The sequence below is a fragment of the Diadema setosum genome, chromosome 2, assembly GCF_964275005.1.
Source record: "Diadema setosum chromosome 2, eeDiaSeto1, whole genome shotgun sequence".
NCBI classification, from domain to species: Eukaryota; Metazoa; Echinodermata; class Echinoidea; order Diadematoida; family Diadematidae; genus Diadema; species Diadema setosum.
This window is the reverse complement of record NC_092686.1, coordinates 37,063,714-37,083,020: the sequence shown is the minus strand read 5'-3', so window position 1 is coordinate 37,083,020 and position 19,307 is coordinate 37,063,714. Positions and strand designations below refer to the sequence as shown.

The 19,307-nt window shown below is 38.4% G+C and overlaps 1 protein-coding gene across 1 annotated transcript in view; it reads right to left on the bottom strand.

Annotated features, from left to right (window-relative positions):
- The window catches only part of LOC140244671 (plexin-A4-like), a 151,537-nt gene that overhangs the window by 36,460 nt on the left and 95,770 nt on the right, over positions 1-19,307 (bottom strand). Inside the window, exon 6 of the mRNA XM_072324295.1 lies at positions 19,098-19,233. Coding sequence (XP_072180396.1) covers positions 19,098-19,233 — 136 coding nt within the window. The remainder of the gene's footprint in view (positions 1-19,097; positions 19,234-19,307) is intronic.

The window sequence follows — 19,307 nt, the reverse complement described above, 5'->3', positions numbered from 1 at the left end:
ATTCTCGGGCTGGTGCATTATCTCATTGGTAGACACATTGCCGAGATTTCAACAAGTGATAAGTCAGGGAGACTTGAGAGACAAAAACAAAAAACAAAAGCAAAAACAAGGCGCTCTCACAAAGGTAACTCCAGGATGACATCCTGGACATCTCTGGAAAAGATGTTGACCAATATCGCTTTCTGGAACCATTTTCCTCACTCAACTTCTCTAGCATCAACTGCTGCCTCAGCATCCACAAACTGTGCTGAAGCTGCTACAACTGCTTCATCAACCTTCTTCAAATTGCATTCAGACCACCACTGCCCTTGGACAGCATAGGGGAGGGACAGCCTTACTACTCTCGAGTTGGCACTTTCGTCCCCTGGCAAGACAAAATGGTATAGAGTCCATTCCAGGACAGTGAAACAAACTGCAACAGTAGCAGGAACAAGTATCAAAATGATGAAGTCTGTAACAGGGGAGTAGTCGATTTAGATAAGGAGTGAAGGCGACTCCATGATGCCAACACGAACCGAGTGACATCGTCTACAAAGTGAGTCAAGCAGACAGTGCCACATCATCATCACAACGTCTCCTCTTTCTCTGGTCTCCTTTGCCTCTCGGAGACATCAGGGAGCTGTTGTGGAGTCGTTGCAGAGATCTCACTGAGATATCTCCTTTGTTGCATACATAAAAGGTCTCGGTGATGTCACCGCAACTGGACGGAGACATCAGGGAGACACATTTTGTACCTCCCAAGACCTGCTGGAGACTGGAAAGAGTCAGCAAAGAAAACGAACGTGTTTGAATTTCATGTGATTCCCCAGAGACCCAGCTAATCTCCAGGAGACACCGTGGAGGTGTCTCTGCAACCTGTGGAGACTCGAGTTACAGCCAGATCACCATCTCATCTCTAAGCCAATGATACCCCTTTCATAAACTCAATAATGCGGATAATATCCGCAACATTTGGTCGTAAAATCGGAGCGGGGATAGAATAATGCGCATTATTTCGACCCTTCTATTATCCGCATAATAGCAGCGTCGGGACCAGATTTTGAGTTTATGAACGCAAACCCAAATAATGCGGATAATTGCCGGGGTGCGGTCAAACGTCACCTGTCTTTCCCGCAGGAGGGACGTGTGCAGTCACCATGACGATTATCCGCCTTTTTCAGAACGGGCGCTCGTAAAAATAATGCGGATTATTTTCAGAGTTTGTGAACGCATTTTTTATTGAATTATCCGCATTATTCTTATGCGGATAATAGGAGGATGAGTTTATGAAAGGGGTATGAGATACCCCCTTTAGGTATGGAGGCAATCTGGGGATTCAAACCACTTCATTTGCAAACAAGTTATGTTTTGTTTTTGTTGTTTTTTTTTCATTCCAGCTTGATTTTTTATTTGAAACTCTCAGGGTAATTTGCAATGCACATCATGTGTGAACGGTGGCTTATGAAATACATTTTTGCATCTCACCATGCAAAAAGAGATTATTCCTGAGTATGAATGTGGGCATGGGTCTCTCATTCACATACCTACGAAAGATAACAAAAACCCAAAGAGAAATGTGGATTGAGTGAAAGCAGCAATGTTAGTAGAGCACACCAGTGCAAGTTTGAAGAAAATCGGACAATCGATGCATAAGTTATAAATCCTTTAAGTTTTGGTGTTAAAACCACTGGATAAGGAGACTACTGGAGTTTATGACATCATGTGTGGACAACAATATAAAGAAAATAAAAATAAAATTCAACATACTTTCACTTTTGTAGCGTAATAAAAGAGCACTAAGGTCTTGATGAACCACTTTCAGAAACCAGGGGGAAATAATTACTACCCTTAAAGGAACTGTACAATTTTGGTTGAGGAAAGGATTTAGCTTTTAACGTTTTGCGAAATATTCGGAAACCACTCTTTGAGATGTCAAAAAGCATGCAATTCTAAGGGGCATCAAAAGTTTATTTGATGAAAATCGGTTTTGAAATGGCTGAGATATCTAAAAACAATGAAAATTAATTTTTGTGGAATTCTCTTCATATTTTCTTTATATTGTTGTCCACAAATGACATCATGAACTCTGGTAGTCTCCTTTTCCAGTCACTACAACACCAAAACTTTAAGAATTAATAATTTTTGCATCAATTGTCCAATTTTCCTTAAATTTTCACTGATGTGTTCGACTAATGTTGCTGCTTTCACTCAGTCCACATTGCTCTTTGGGTTTTGGTTTCCTTTAAAAGAAGGGAAGAGACCATTCCACTATCTCAACTTCAATCTTCATTTACTTTCATCTTAGCATAAAAACATGATGCTCCACAAGCAACCACCATTTATTAAAAGAAAGTGACCATTCTTGGCAGGAAGAGTAAAGGGAGTAAGAAGAAAATTACCCAAGATGTTGGCCATAAATCAAGGAGGAACAATGCCCTAAACAAAACCAATGTCATCTCATTTCCTTGCACAGTAAATACTGCCCCTCGAGGCAATAAGAAACTCCAAAGTTCTATGTTTATAGACAAGGTACCAAATAATCACACTTCCTATTATCATCATCATCCAAACTTCTTTTTCCTGTCTACATTCACTGCAGGAAATCATGTCTCCACTTATGAATACTGGGTGGTCTGGAACAAATTACATTATTCATGATGGAGAGGGGAACAGGAATGAGACTTTTTGATTAAAAGATAAATGTAGACCAGTTAAAAGTTAGTCTGAAAAGAAAGAGTAAAATTTCCAAAGCACAACAGTGAATGTTGAATCAAAATCAGATAAAAAATTAATGACACACATGGAACAGGTGTGAATTTTGTGAATTTGTACAAACAGTTCTTAGACAGTTAATATGAATATGCAAATGAGTCAGGTATGATGTGAGTTCTACTTTCAGCTGGTCCTGATTTGTCCTTCTTTAAGAGTATGATTTAAAAAAAACAACAACAACAACAACCACTTCCATGAAATTCCAAATCACTGAACATTTTCTATACAAGGAGTAATGCAGAGAACATCCCTCTTTTTCCTACGTATACATGTATAAGTGAAGGACAGAAAGTTAGTCTGATTCGCCCTTCAGAACTGATCAATGTATAATGTGGTCAGGGTTTATGGAGGATGTCCATCCTATCACAAACATGAACTTTCAACAAAATTATTTTTTATTTTCTCGTGATCATCATTGTCATCATCAAAATGGCAGCTCTGAGCTTTACTGCATATCTTACAACATCAGAGAAAGATCAGAGGAAAATGGTAACAAAAAAAAATCTTAATTTTTTTCCAAAAATTTGTCAATGTTCGAGGGAAAAAGGAACTTTAATCATCTAACATATGATGCCAATTTAAGAATTGTTTATAAATCGGGCAATGAATGAATGATGACATAATCTAAAGATAGCAGGCTGCTGCTGGGTTAAAGTCATTCTGCTAATTTAGCATCAGCAAATATTTCTCATTTTCTTTGCTAAAAAGTTCACACTCATGTGTCTCCAACCAACCAGTATGCCAATTTTCAAGCCACCTTTAACAATAATTTAACGAGTATGTTTTTCTTCTGCTTGATTTGGCCTTATTTTCTGGACAAATGGTTTAGGCATGATTCCTCTGCGTTCTGAATGTACCTGCCATTGTTTTTCTCATCTCTCAAGATTTGATGGAAGACATCTTTGTTTGAAAGACACTTTGGGTTTCCTGCCATGTATGTCTCATCCTCATTCAGTAGAAGAAGAAGAAATTCAAATTCTTTCTAATTTTTTTCACGACACTGCAGTATAATGTCCTGCACAATGCTGCAAATGAAATTCCTTACAATATGCAATGAAAAGGACTGTTTGTTTGAAATCAAGACTTCTGCCTCTGAGGACAACAGATTGGAAAGTCTAAATAAGAATGAATTACAATGCAACATGTGTCCTGCGTCCGACAAACTTCGCCATTTCGAGCACCACTGTCCATCCTCTATAGAGTACTCGACTACCAAGCACTGTGTCAGAGTTTAAAGACGCTGACATAATGGGGGCAGGCGTATTACCTGGGCACATCTCTGGATTTTTCAGACGTTGTGCCTCTAACCGCAGTTACATGAACAACTTTGTGTGTGTTTACCGTCTTCTTGTTTGGACATTATCTGTGCACAAGTAGTGTAGTGCTTTGTAGAATGACGGACAGATTTTTCCGCAAACTTGAAGCGCTTGCAAAACAGAACAAATTCTGTTAGAGGGACTGTACAGTACTGGTTGAGGTGGAGATTCATGTTTTGAACATTCCTAAGTGAGATAATGTGAAACCTCTTGTGAAATATGAAAGAGCATGCAATTTTAAGAAGGATTCAATGTTTATTTGATGAAAACTGGCTTTCAAATGGCTGAGATATCCACAAAAGTGATAATAATAAAAGGCGACAGGCCACACTTTTATTAGGATCTTTTTGTTTCACCTTGTTTTTGGATATCTCGGCCATTTCAAAACCGATTTTCATCAAATAAACTTTTAATACCCCTTAGCATCGAAAGCTCTTTGACATTTTATAGAGTGGTTTCTGAATATCTCGCAAAAAGTTAAAAGCTAAATCCTCACCTCGACCAGAACTGTACACACCCTTTAATCTAGAATAGCTACTGTATTTGAAAAACAAAAAGGCTATTGCTGTGGTAGAAACCCTTATTGTGTTTTTAAAGGCAGTGCACTGTCACCATTATTTTGTTTCACGATTTATTAAAACTTAAACCCAAGTCCCGAGTATACTCAGGCAAGAAGTGTCTACGGGAAATATGTGTTGTAGCAAAATCAAACCATCCTCAGCTGGTTAAGAACTGCATCTTCAGTCCAGGGAATGGTCAGAGAAAGTGCTAACAGGCACTTCACGGGTGAACAGGTCTTTTAATCCCATACATCACTCTCTGTGTCTCTCTTTTTTTTTTTTTTTTCTTCTCAAATTGTTTCATTCACTTCCGAAATTGTCATGCCCCAGAAGATTGAAGGGCCTGTGTGACGTGACAAGTTTGCCGACTGACAATGAATAAATTTGCCTGCGCGCCAATGGTACAGTGTACCTCTAATGCAGGAAGAGGATTTCCATCTTTGTATGCATGGGATGTGGGGGGAAAAAATGGCAGGCTTGCAAATTGATGTGACAACTGTTCCATGGGAAAATTCAAAAGAGACTATAAAGCACCCAAAAGGAACGAACAATATTGTTAGGATGATGCCACAGTTTGATGAATTCAGGAAGACATTATGTCAGAGAGATTTGATGGCGTGTCAAGCATGCTTACCATCAATTTGAATCTGCTAGTTCTCTCTCCCGCTCGATGCGCCATCTTTTGTCAGTGCATGAGCGATCATGGTTTGTCAAGCTTCCATATCCCCATACAATGTAACTTCTCTATCCCTGGTTGTATATGATGCAATATTTGGTACCCTGGGGTACCAAATGAAAATCTGCCATTTTGTTGATTTTTTTTTTTTCAGCGCTGTACCCTGAGTTACAAAGAATGTGTAAAAATAATGTTAAGTCTTAATATACACTAGAATAATTTCTTGTTTGTGATTGTGCAACATTTAGTGCATGCAAATATTAATTTTTTTCTCATTTTCATGCTCTGTTGTAATCTTTACTCCTATTTAAAAGTTGACATGGAAGGAAAATCGGCATTGGGATCGTTATCACCGATTTATGCTGGCACTGATGATGAGAAAATAGTCGCCATGACAACATTGCACATCTGTATGATAATGGACACAAGATGGCAGTACACAACGCCATACCCCAGGTTATGACGGTACCCCAGTGTACGGCATGCCGAATCATATACCAGGTGATGGCTTGTGATGTTTTCAATGCCATTCTCTGTACATTATTGGCTAACCAATTTCCACATATTGGCTTCAGACTGTAAGTTGGTTCTACATCAGATATGCCATTAGATAGTGAGCAATTCATTAGGTGATCCGAATATCCTTCGGATCACCTTCTGTATCTGTACTGATTGTTTATTTCTGGACAAAAGTTGTGCAGAGGTTAGCTCAGAAAGTGCATTGCCTCTCAATGTCAAACTTATACCATATATGTATCTTGTCGCAAAGAAGACAGCGCAAGTAAAATCATAGTGATCAGTCGACCGTGACGTCACTATGACGTCATTATATGAAAACACATTTTCATGCATATCTCATTAATGGAATGGAATATTTCAATGAAATTTACGTCACATATATTTCAAGTCATGCGAATTCTACTCATATTCTCAAAATTCATTTTTATGTCAAAACGCGCGCGTACGCGCGCGTTGAAATATTTGTATGCTCAAATCGAGCTCAAATTTTTTTTGCACACGTTTCAGACCATTTGGAGCATTTTTTGAAAAATTGAAAAAATCGGACGGACGCGTACGCGCGCGCGCATATACGCACGCACAGCTCATATGTAATAGAAATTTCCCGTTTTTTCACATGAATCGGATGTCTGAAATGTCAAGGAAAATTTCTACCAAGTTTCAAGTCAATCCGACTCAATATGACGTCATACGGGCCCGTCAAAGTTGAAATTCCGCGCGCGCGTCAATGGCGATATACAGTGCAACTATGCCAAAAAACCGTCAATTTTAAATCCGATTTTACTCGTCAGGATGGACGGTGACCCCCCATTTTCTTTACATATTGTGAAAGCTGATGAGTTGTACATGTCATTTCATGGGGTGGCAATGCTGACAAAATGATTAAAAGATATCAAATTCCTTAATAAAGTAAAAAAAGTAAATTTTCAAAATGACGTCATCAAATTTCAAGTTCATTCAAGCGTATCTCACTAGTCCTTTGTCAATCTTCACTCAGATTTAAGTATGTTGTAGCTTATTTAATTTTCTTTCAAACATAAAATTACAACATTTTGATTGGATAACGGTATTACCTCGTAAAAATGGATTGAAATTAATCTTGTCAAATTTGACCAGTTTACGTGTTATCTCTATGGGAGTGCAGTTTTTCTGGAAATGAAAACTGACCTGACGGTCTTTATCGAGCACTAGCTCACTTACCCTTCGGTAAATTTCGCCCAGATTTTAATATGTTGTAGCTGAGGCTTTGCGCTACCGTAAGTGTGCCCTTAGTTTTTTCATACGATGTCGGGATCACGTCAAAAATTTTGGTTGAAATTCAGGCTTATCTTCAATGTATTGAGATATTTCTTTCTTTCTGCAACTTTCTTTGCAATAACTCAAGAAAAACGGCCTCTATCACTTCCATATTTTGCACATGTGTAGTTCATGTCACGTAAATTATTTCATAAAATAACAACTTCTTGATCGGACACCATCTTGGGTAAGTAAATTAGGGTCAAAGGTCATAAGTGTTTCATCCTGTATCTTAGTGAATACATGTCCTATCTTTCCCATATTTTGCACACGCAAAGACCATGTTACACGGATCATTTCATAAAATAACTACTTTTTACTCAGATGCCATCTTGTCTGTGCAAATTGAGGTCAAAGGTCATATGTACTTCTTTTTGTACCTTCGTCATGACGTGTTATCTCTATGGGAGGGAATTTTTTTAAATGTGAAAATTGACATGATTGTCTTTATCGAGCACTAGCTCACTTACCCCTAAGTGAATTTCTCCCAGATTTTAATATGTTGTAGCTGAGACTTTGCGCTATCGTTAACTTGCCCATGATTTTTTCATACAATGTCGGGAACACGATAAAAAACTTGGTTGAAATTAAAGCTTATCTTCTATGTATTGAGATATTTCTTTTTTTCTGCAACTTTCTTTGCAATAACTCAAGAAAAACACGCCCGTTCACCCCCATGTTTTGCACATGTTTAGTTCATGTCACGTAAATTATTTCATAAAATAACAACTACTAGATCGGACAACATTTTGGGTATGTAAATTAGGGTCAAAGGTCATAAATGTTTCATCTTGTATCTTGGTGAATACCTGTCCTATCTTTCCCATATTTTGCACACGCAAAGACCATGTTACATGGATCATTTCATAAAATAACTACTTTTTGCTCAGATGCCATCTTGTCTGTGCAAAGTGGGGTCAAAGGTCATATGTACTTCTTTTTCTATCTTCGCTATGACGTGTTATCTCTATGGGAGGGAATTTTTGTAGATGTGAAAATTGACATGACTCTCTTTAGCGAGCACTATCTTACTTATGCTTCGGTGAATTTCTCTCAGATTTTAATATGTTGTAGCTGAGACTTTGCAGTATCAGGACTCGAATCATTGATTTAAAAAAAAAAATCGGATCACCTTAATTTGTCAGTGATGACAAATTACAATCTCTAGTTCAAACTTTATTCTGTATTTACAGCCTTTAATACGTCCTGTGTAGCACTCTCTCCTCTGCTACATGCGCATGGCCTAACAGCAAACTTTGGCACTTTGTGACAGGAACAATTGATGTTTAAAGTAGTACACCTCCCACACACTGCCAAAATTGTCATAGCCACACATTGTCAAGAGAAAGAAAAAAAATTATGTTAATAGATAATGATACCCTTGAGCTAGGACACTCCCAGAAGCAAAAATCATCGAGCATAGCAGTAACCATGTTTATCTGACACAGAAATAACAGAAACAATCTACTTTCGATGTAGGTATCCAGACATAAAAATAATATGGTAATTTGCTTCTGACTTCTGACAGGAAAAAAAAATCCATTTCTGACAGAAAGGATGAACTAACTATGGTATTATCACAGGTCCAATCAGAAAACATCTTCAGCAGACGTCCAATTACCATTCTGTCATCTGGCATGAGGGGGAAAAAATGGCAATTTTTTTAATGCATAAAAAGGGTTTCCATTTTCAAGTTGACTCTTAACCCGTTGAGGAAGAGTCGCGAGTATTCTCGGGCAGGTGTCTATGGGAAATGCGTGTTGTAGCAAAATCAAACCGTCCTCAACGGGTTAAAGGCATAATTTACCATTTGCAGATGAAACCCTCAGTGCTCTAAAATAGTTCTAAAATGTAAGTTAGGGATAGAAACAACCACTGTCAAAATTTGAATCCGTATAATCGATGTTAAGTGTTGTTAAATACACAAAATGTGAACAATAGTTATAATAGAAATGTTTCCAGACTAAACCGTGTACAGTTACGGTTTATTGAGAAAAAACCTGATATCTCCTTATATTTTAGGTTTCATTGCAAATATTTCATATGGTAGGATGTTTTATGATACAACAGACCTACACATATGCATCAAATGTGATATCTTGAACATTTATGAAATCACTGCTCCCAAAGGTAAACTGGACCTTTAATAGATAGAATATCATCAAATAACCATGACCACATATAATCAAAAGTGTTTGTGTGGTTTTATTCCAATTATCAAAGTCATTCAAAGTGGCATGACGTTACACTTTATAAGTAAAGCAAATCGTGTTAATAATGATGTTATTAGGCTTCACAGGAAGGACCGGAATTAAAATTTTGCTGGGCAAGGGCAGCCACAATTAGAAAGGTTCTTGGCCAAACTGGAGTTCCTTCCGGTAAGGACAAGGGATATCAAGCCATTTCAGATGCCAGTTTATTTTTTGACAGACCCACCACAGAATGCTGCCTTTCATCTAGACAGGAAGCAGAGGTTGCCAGTCAAGGGTTTCAAAATGGCTTTTTTTTTTTAAATTCTCAATACTCGCTACCTTTTGGGCTTTCCAGTGAGGATGAATTTGTCTTAAATATATTTTCAAACACTTCTGGCAGAAGTGGTCAGAAAGTTGCCATTTAAATGAGCACTGTTGTGAGAGAAAATACTGCCTGGGTTAAAATGCATTCTTGCATGGATGAGATGTAAACCCAACTTACCCGGCTATGTGGATTTGATAAAATAATACTGAAATATTATCAAACCTCAGTGAAGTCTATGAAAATCAGACAGTTTGATCAAAAGTTATGAATTATCAAAGTTATTTAATAAATCCATGTGCCATCATCACTGTACAGGGCAGGTACCACGTACAGTTTATGATGTCACAGCAGCGGAACGGTGTAAACAAAATACAAAGAAAATTGCATATTTCAAGCAATATTATGAAAGAGAGCATTACCCTGAATTTGTGTCAGTCATGTGGAAGAAAATGTGGACTTTTTATTTAAAAAAGAAAAAAGGAATGTGTCTTGACTTAAAATAGTCTGTATCCTATTTTTTCTATGTCTGACAGCCTCATACATCTTTAAACTAACTTTTGATAAATACATACACACACGCACACACACACACACACACACACTTAGTCAGGTGATCATGACAAGGAGACTGGGTATTGAATGGAAAGTGTTTACAAATTACTGCCTTGTCATCTTCAATGTAAAACTCAACTGCATGTTCAGCTTGAATTTGAGAGGGAGAAGACAATGAGAACAAATCTCTTTTTTCTTTTTGCTCATCATTCCTGACATCTGGTTTACAAGATCTGTCAAGGTGAATCTACTGGGGGAGCTTTTAACCAGTTCTACATAAAACCCTGATAACTTGGATGAAAAACATTATGAAAAAAAAGGGGAAAAACAACTCTTCTTTTAACTCCTTCCTTCCGGGATATACCAGGTTCCCACAGCAACAACTCATAGGCAGAAACTTGGTATACCAGGCTTCCCAAAATGAATACTAGCTTTAGAGTGTTTGTATTCATGGCTTAACCCGTTAAGGACAAGTCCTAAGTATACTGGGAAATGTGTGTTGTAACAAAATCAGTCCGTCCTCAACAGGTTAAATTCAGGTTTGTGAGTATTTTACTGAGCTGAAAAAAAAAATGCTTTACTGGAAAGATTGGAGTTTCTGCTTTCAATATCTGTTCTTTTTCTGTTTCAAAATTGTCTGCACTTTTGTGCAATTTACTTTTCCAACATTGCAGTATGCTGTTTCACTGCAAAACTCATATGACGTTATGTGAATGTGTACCAATCTAGGTTGAGCTCACTAGATTTTGATTTTCACTGACCCAATTTGGAAGCGCTTAAAGTGTATAACAAAAGATTTTCTGAGCCCTGCACATGCTCTATTCACATCTCACATCTAAATGATATTTTGCATTGTTCAGTGGCACATGCAGTTGACCATGGTTTGTGAATACAAAAACTACTTGAACTACATGGAATACTGAACAACAAGCAGACTATTACAAACCTGCCTGTTCTTTGTCAATGAGCAAAAAGAATCTCATTTCGGGGCATCGAGGGTTCTCGGAGAATTGCGAAGGAACCGGATAACCTTGAGGAGTTACACTTGGTTTATTTTTCCACAAGATACCCTGGTATCTTTCCATATATTGGCCAAAAGCAGAGTAAAAAAAGTAGTTTGCATTTCAATTATAAAACTTTGAGGAATCCTTGTCTATATTCTTGTCTCCTAGTGCCCTTCTGTCTCGAAATGAGTTATCATTTCATCTGCACGTACAGGAAATCCTGACCTGGGACCAACAATCACGGGACATTAAAGCCAGTAGGTCACACCACCAGCTCTGTAGTAGAAAGCAGCACAATGAGTGACTATCACAATCATAACAACCAAAACAATGACAATATTTGTGCATATATATATATATATATATATATATATATATATATATATATAGATATATATTCTCTCTCTCATACAATCCTTCACATTCGCAATTAAAAGACACTGATGTAAAGTTGCACGTTCAATTGAGAGCAAATTACCAAGTATTACCACACCCAAATCCGGAACTCACACGCATACCCACACAGCAATACCAGCTCCAGTTTCAGTCATTTTATGCCTCGGGACTGCCTGCCATGTACTTCATCCACAAACCGTTTGATCCCCGCAAAGCTTGCCACATAGTTTGCTGTAATGAGACAGTAATTCTAAATTGACAACTCGGGTGTGTCATATCTCATCTTGATGACACAAAATTTCCCAGCATGCAACAGTGATTCACCTCTCCCTCTTCTAAGGCTGTCATCCTCTTGGAGGCATGGGTCTGGAAACGGCATCTTTTTTTTTTTTTCAATAGTTTGTGAGGGAAGAGCATTATATAAATGGGGAGACAGGCTCTGGGGAATACTTAAATTTCCACAGGGTTTAGTGATTAAGGTAACAGAAGAAGCTCTTCCATAATTTTCTATATTTTCTTTGCTTATCAGAGCATTTTTCATTTTGAAAGGTAAATGTCACACTGGCCTAAAAATTACAATTGCATTTTGTTAACCATAGGAGCCGTGACTTCGGGGTGAAATTACCTAATTACTATTTGGTGTACCAGTACTCCAGTTATGTGGATAATGGTGACTGGCTTTAAACCCTTACTGTGATTTGTTTGACAATTGGTGTGTGCACACTGGAGTGCTTTCTTTACAAATTCACACAGATGTCTGGAAGCCAAATTGTCGATGAACAGAGATTACCCCATGGGCCCGTTCACACACAAGGGAAAAAGTGCGATTTAAAAATCGATTTTCTTATCGCGATCAAAATTTCGAAATTTTTTCCAGTGTGGACAGAAAAATCTCACTAATTACCGCGATCCTTATCGCGATCCAACTCGCACTATTAGTGCGATTTTTCAGAATAATCGCGATTATTTTGCCAAGCGTCGTGTGTGTGAGCGCGATCGAGATTCGGAAATCGGTATTTTTAATCCCATCATTCGTAGCGCGTGCGAAACTCTATTAGGACTGCGGCGGGGTCAGTCTTCGGTCATGCAAGATTCGCGCATGCGCAGTTTGGCCACTGATCGTTCTTTCCTTGCTGCGAAGTGCGATTTTTCCCTGTGTATGAACGGTCGAAAAAAAAATCGAAATTTGGATTGCGATTGAAATTTCGATTTTCGTTGTTTGTGAACGGGCCTTATACCTCTAGTCCCTCTCATGTCACCATGGCCTTCTTGTTGGACTGAGGCACATTGCTACACCCTAGTGGGCTTGCTAATCTTGGACAAGGTCAAGTTTGGATGGATTACTGACTGCTGAAGTATATGGCATGCAACTTAAGCTTAGTGCCTGGGGACAGAAAGGGTTAACGGCAAAATGATGATACCATGTACAGCAAGCAAGAATGGAGCCTCAGTCTTCTGAGTGCCTTCATATGGAGCCTGGCATCTACCTTAACCCATACAGTATCAAATTCTGAAATCTCCATAGACTCTGAACAAAATCAACTAGGTTCTAGTTGGTAACTGGCTAATGCTCTATACTCTTTTGCTGTTTGTATAGATCTGTGTGTCTGTGTGTTTTGTTTAAGCCCTGATCACATAACTAAGCATCTTTGTTCCAAATCATTACAATTTAACAAGCAATTTTTCTGGAATATCTTTTGGGCAAACAATGTAGCCATTTGAATAGTTTCTCAAATACCTTTTAGTGCATTTTCTGCATTTTCATTGAATTTGATGGATTCTATGATAACATTCAGAAGCCAAAACCATCAAATCACGTACATCGTGTACAGTGACACTGAATATATTATATCCAACATTTATGTTGTACATTAATAAATCTCTTGAATGTTATTGGTTTCTCTCCTTATAAGCCTAACAAAAAGAAGATAACTTCCCCATGTGAACAGAGGAATCCAGCAAATATAATTGCATGGAGAAGTGGATCATGGAGGCAAAAATGCCCGAGATGAACGCGAATTGCGTCCTGCCGACAAAAAGGCGTGTGCCTCGCACACTCGCTGGAAATATGTCATGAATTTTTCATCCTGTATTCATGAACTTCCCAACAATTGTTATTCCACAAGGGCACTGCATGGCTGGGTACACCTCACACCACTATATGTGGAGCAGTGACTTCTCTTGTTGAATATTGATATAGCAGACTACACTTGGAGAGGCCTGGGACGTGGCACAGCGGACTGCCAATGCCATACAAATGCATGACCATAGCTGTCATCCACAGGTGCCTAATAGTTTCTTTTTCTCTCTTTCTCGGCTATTCTCTCTCCTTTTCTCTTTCTCTAAGTGTCACATTGACCTGGTTTTATCTATTTTTATGTAATCACGAAGCAACCTGATATATCTTCCTTGCTATATTTCTATCCACCCACATTCATTTGCCCAGGCCTATCAATTATTCTCCTTCCTAACACAAGAGGACAAAATGTTTTTTGTTTTTTCCAGTATACGGGAACTAAAAGTTGTTAAAACATTGATAAGATGTTTGAAAACTGTGTAAAAAAAAGCGTGTAATTTATATCTACTATTGACCTCTTATGTATGGACATTTGAATATGTTTTGGAAAGAACATTTAACATGCAATTTTCTGGAAAAATTTTACGATGAAATAAATGCCTGTACAGGCAAAAGATGGGAAAAAATAATCCTCCTTTCTCTCTCACCCGTGGAACATTTTCATTTGTATACACATATAGCTACCCCTAATTATTCTCATATATTCTGTGGTGTCTATCCCTCTCTACTTTATACATACGGTCTGACCTTTCTAATCTGGACATGTTGGGACCGGGGCTCATCGATCTGGGTAAGGGATTTGACCGGATATGGGAGACTCAATGTTTAATACACGCAGCTGCCTGCCCAATGGTACAAGTGCAGCTACATGTAACCTATTGCAGGTAGCGTAAACAGAAACTCTTTTTTTTTTTTTTTTTGCTAACAGCGCAAAATTACAGTTGGGCTTATTTTTACCAAAATGAAATCAATTTCTTGTCAAATACAATCTGGAATTCATGTGAGTTTTTGTAGGAAATGTGAGTTTGAAATCCCTCTTTCTCCCATAATCATTAGCTTGGAAAAACAAAAAATCACAGCAGATAAAGGGTGGCCAGTTAACGGGGGAGGCCGGATAAGAGAGGTTGGATGGTATATACCTATATTTCTCTCATTCTCTCCTCCCTCTCCCTCTCTCTCTCCCTCTCCCTCTCTCTCTCTCTCTCTCTCTCCATGATGTCTTTGGGTTTAATACCAACCTTCAGCATGAAGTGTAAGCAAGAGAATATTTCTTCATCTTTATTTCCTCTTGGGAATATCAGTAGGGAAAAAAAAAACAGACAAGGCAAATAAAACACCCTATAAAAAGCATTCCGATCCATTTGATTTACGATGTGATTGAATACATCACTTGATACTGGAGTTTGGCATCAATTGTCATAAATCATAAAAACATAATGTATCACGACTACAGATGCTCACAGCAGCACTTGTCGGAATTTATACCGCCACTGCAAAAATGAGCATCAAAAAGAACCCCCCCCCCCCACAAAAAAAAAAAAAAAAAAAATGACAAGACAAACTTAAGCATTATGTTTCGCCCAGTGGTCCCATGGGAAGTGAAATAATATTGATGCAATATACATCTTGTTTGCTGTTCAAAAAGGGGAAAAAACATCTTCAAGGGACACATATCTTTTATCTATGTTCGAAGGAAACATTGTGCCATATAGTCAGTGTCAAAACAGGCTGCATTTGCTGCAGGACAGTTTCAAGTATGAATTTAATGCAGCAAGTCTGTGCTCAATAAATCTTCACTGATTTTTTTTTCCTCCATTTTTGTTTTAATATTTTGTCTCAGAAATACATGAACTTGAACAAAAGATTTTTTCCCCCTTTTGCTTCTCTTGCTTTTTGGTTACTCTCCATGAATGGGATCATATGCTTGATCTGTATTATTGCGAACGAGCATAACACAATCTCTCACAGAGAGCAAAAGAAAAACAAAAAGAAAAACAAAACAAAACAAAACAAAACAAAACAAAACAAAACAAAACTCATCTGTAATTGGACTCTCTCTAAAAAAAAAAAATCAACCCAAAGTCCTTTCATTCTTATATCAATAAACTACATTTAAATGAACTCATTTCTAAGTTTCCACTTCCTCTTGTGATTACAAAACTTAGAGATTGAATGTGTTCTTATGGTTCCAATTTAAATAATGTCAAATAAAAAGCAATCCCCCAATGAAAAGCAATCCCCCAATGAAAAGCAATCCCACTTTGACTCTGCAGTTTTACATGAATCAAAACAATGAATTTTTCAATAAATAAATACATAAATTTTGATCACGTAAATTTCTATTTCTGCTTGCACCATACAACAAATGTGCCAGTAAAGAAAATCATCCCAAACTCCAGAATCACAATGGTTACACAATGATAAAATGATGGCAAGAGAAAAAAAAAATATGAGTTTTTAATCCTACGATTCAAATCTTCACACAAGGTGTGCAAATAAACCAGGGTGCATGGGGTCACACACTGGTATACAAATGATGCACAGGATAGAGTGCGTTAGTGTAGGCGTAGTGCACTCGAGGGTATTTACAATTGTGAAACATGCACGAGGCGAAGCCGAGTGCATGTTGCACTACATTGTAAATACCCGAGAGTGAGCTACGCCTACACTAACGCCACGAAATAATCCTGTGCATCATTTGTTTTATAAAATGGGTCGAAAATTCGAAAACTAACATCATTTTTCAGCGTTTTTCACGTACCTTTGTGGGTCAAGACGTCCGAAGATGTTCGTCCCAAACTTTTACGCACGTCGCACTCGCGGAAGTCCCGCACATACAGTATAAGTATAATGGGGGTTGGGTTTCCGGACACCCGCATGAAAACTTACTTATTTTACATAGAATATGCACCCTTTACCTTAAAGACTTGATATAGACTCCTCATATAGGCCTACTAGACAACATACTCTGAAAACGGCGTGAGAATTAACCTGCTAAATCGTTGGATTTGCTCTTCAAAGTGACTCCATGTACGCGTCCGGTCCCATAACGCTTGGTCTACTGTACTGTACAAAGTGTACGTACCTGTATACAGTATACGTACGTACGCCACATATGTTATGCACAAGGGAAGACAGGCCGGCCGGCCGGCAGCAGCCCGAACTAGAAGTTGTTTACAGGATTGACAGCGCGTACGCGTATGCATGCAATTCATCAAAGGAGCCGCCGCGCGCACAGACGATCGGCAATCTACCATAGGATTACAGGCAGTGCAATAGTACTGAAGTAAAGGAAGGAGGTGTGTCTCATTTCAGAGCTTCCTATTGGCTACATTCTTGAACCCATTTTATAATCACTGATTAGGCATGTGCAGTTCAGAGATTTAAAGTGCGTCGCTTGCGGCCGGATAATTTTTTTCACCATGTGGGAACAGTGGCATACAAAATCAATTTCTGCCACATGATCCACAAATTGATAACTCTTGTATGGAAATAGCCTTCCATCACAGAGTATTTATTCCTTTTTGTAGATTACACATGTTCCCGACATTGGATTTGATAACAAAAATAACTCTTATCTCACTCTTAAAAATGGGTGGGCAATCTTATTTGAAATGCAAACTCAGCATGCAATTCAAATCAGAAGTTTCTGGGAACTGAATATTCTCAGATAAATGGATTTAGTGAGGCTAAATTTGTAAGAATGTGAGAAGTAATGTATGAAATCACAGTTGGTATTCTGCGCATTACTATTACTCCATTGTAGCTGTTTCTACAAATTAATATGGGTCTGCCCTGTGTATAAATCATTACAAACAGTGCACTATTATTTAGACAAAATCAGAGTGGAAAAAAGAGATTAATTGCTCTCACTTTCCAAGTGATAAGGCTATGCTGCAAGTAATATTATGCCCAATCTAACCGACACTTTCTGCTAAAAATTTTCGGAGTAGTTGGGGGTGGGGTCACGGGGAGAGGATAAGAGGAGATGCCACATTAATTTCAATTTGGATATTAGGTTCCTGAGGGGAACTTTCATAGGGTTCCTCACTGTAAAAAAAATTGTTAAAAAGATTGAGGATGGACTTTTCTTTTTCTCCCCATAAATTCTTTGTTTCATCAATTCTTCATGCACATTTCTCTGGGGTAGCTTGGTCTCATGCCCAGTCTCTGGTGTTGATTTGGCAGATCAATAAATGATGCTCTCCATTTCTCGACATATCCGTTTGAAGTCTAGATATTCTTGACAAAGTATGAAATATTTCATGAAACACAAACATCTGAGTATTCAAACTTAAGTTCTTTGTTTTTCAATCAATTGCACAAAACAGTCTTCCAAGTGTTCTCTGGTGACATCACAAAACACACAAAGAACTGACCGCAATCGAGACTAGCAGATCTCGAGAAACTGGTTTCCCTAGAGATAACCGGAGGGTATCAAACTTCCTCTTCGAACTCCTCAATTACTTCCCGCCTCAACCATTCACGTTTTTCCCCCCTCTCGCGTTCCCCACCACTGATGAAAAATATCTCTTTCATTCTGTGGCCCATCATCATTTCCAGTTGGTTCGGTCGGCGAAGTCATTACATTTCGGAGGATGGTATGAATCTCAGACTTGGTGCAATCACAGATTTGCAATCAGCAGACACAAGGGGGGGGGGGAATTTCATGCAAATGTTGATTTGCCAACAGCTGAAAATGCACGGTATGCTTGTATGTTTGTTGGCCTTTCCAATTTTCACTTTGTCTTCACTGTATGGTGATGCTGGGGATTACAGTGCACTCCCGTTATAACGAACATGGTTGTGACGAAATTCCGGTTACAATGAAGTAAAAATTCAGGCCGCATCATTATCTGCTCTATGTTTTATATTGTTTATTTGTTCGGTCATAATGAAATTTTAAAATATAACAAAAGAGAACTGCCGGTCCCAAGGATTTCTTTATAATGGGAGTCCACTGTACATACATGTAAAACACTGAGGTGTTGTCAAAAAAATCCTATCATACATTTGCTTTCTGTTTTACATTTTTCAATGGAAAAAAATACAAAACTGTCATTCATGTAGTAGATAAGACTACACTCATTCTCAACAACAGACCAATTACCAATCACTCGGGTTCACAAACATCATCCATCGTGAATCATCCATTCACAAAAAAAAAAGAAGAAAAAATGTAAAGACCCAGCTGAACTGAGGATATGTTTATAACGTACAGCATCTATAAAGAGTAGATGCACTGAATATCAATAGCTGTGAGAGGTGAATATAGATCACGGATGTGAATGAACCGGTACCTTCTGCGTTCATTCACTACTCGCGCTAATAACAGAGTATGCCCACCCATCCAAAGGCATTTGATGCCTGTGGGAGCAAGAGATGAGGAGGAGGAGGAGGGGGGGGGGAGGAAGAAAAATATTTGCCACCTACCGGTAGACGCAGAGGAGACGATCCTATGGGAAGGCTGTCCGGCTTCAGATGATTGATACCGATGCACTCTGCAGTATCGTAGGCCAGCCAGTGACCCGCCTGATCCGGGTTGGCGCACTCCGTGTACTCGGTGCACCTGTTACAAACGTAATAATAAATCGCACCGTCACAAAGTACACGGGCACATTCTCAGAGGTGGGGAATGAATGC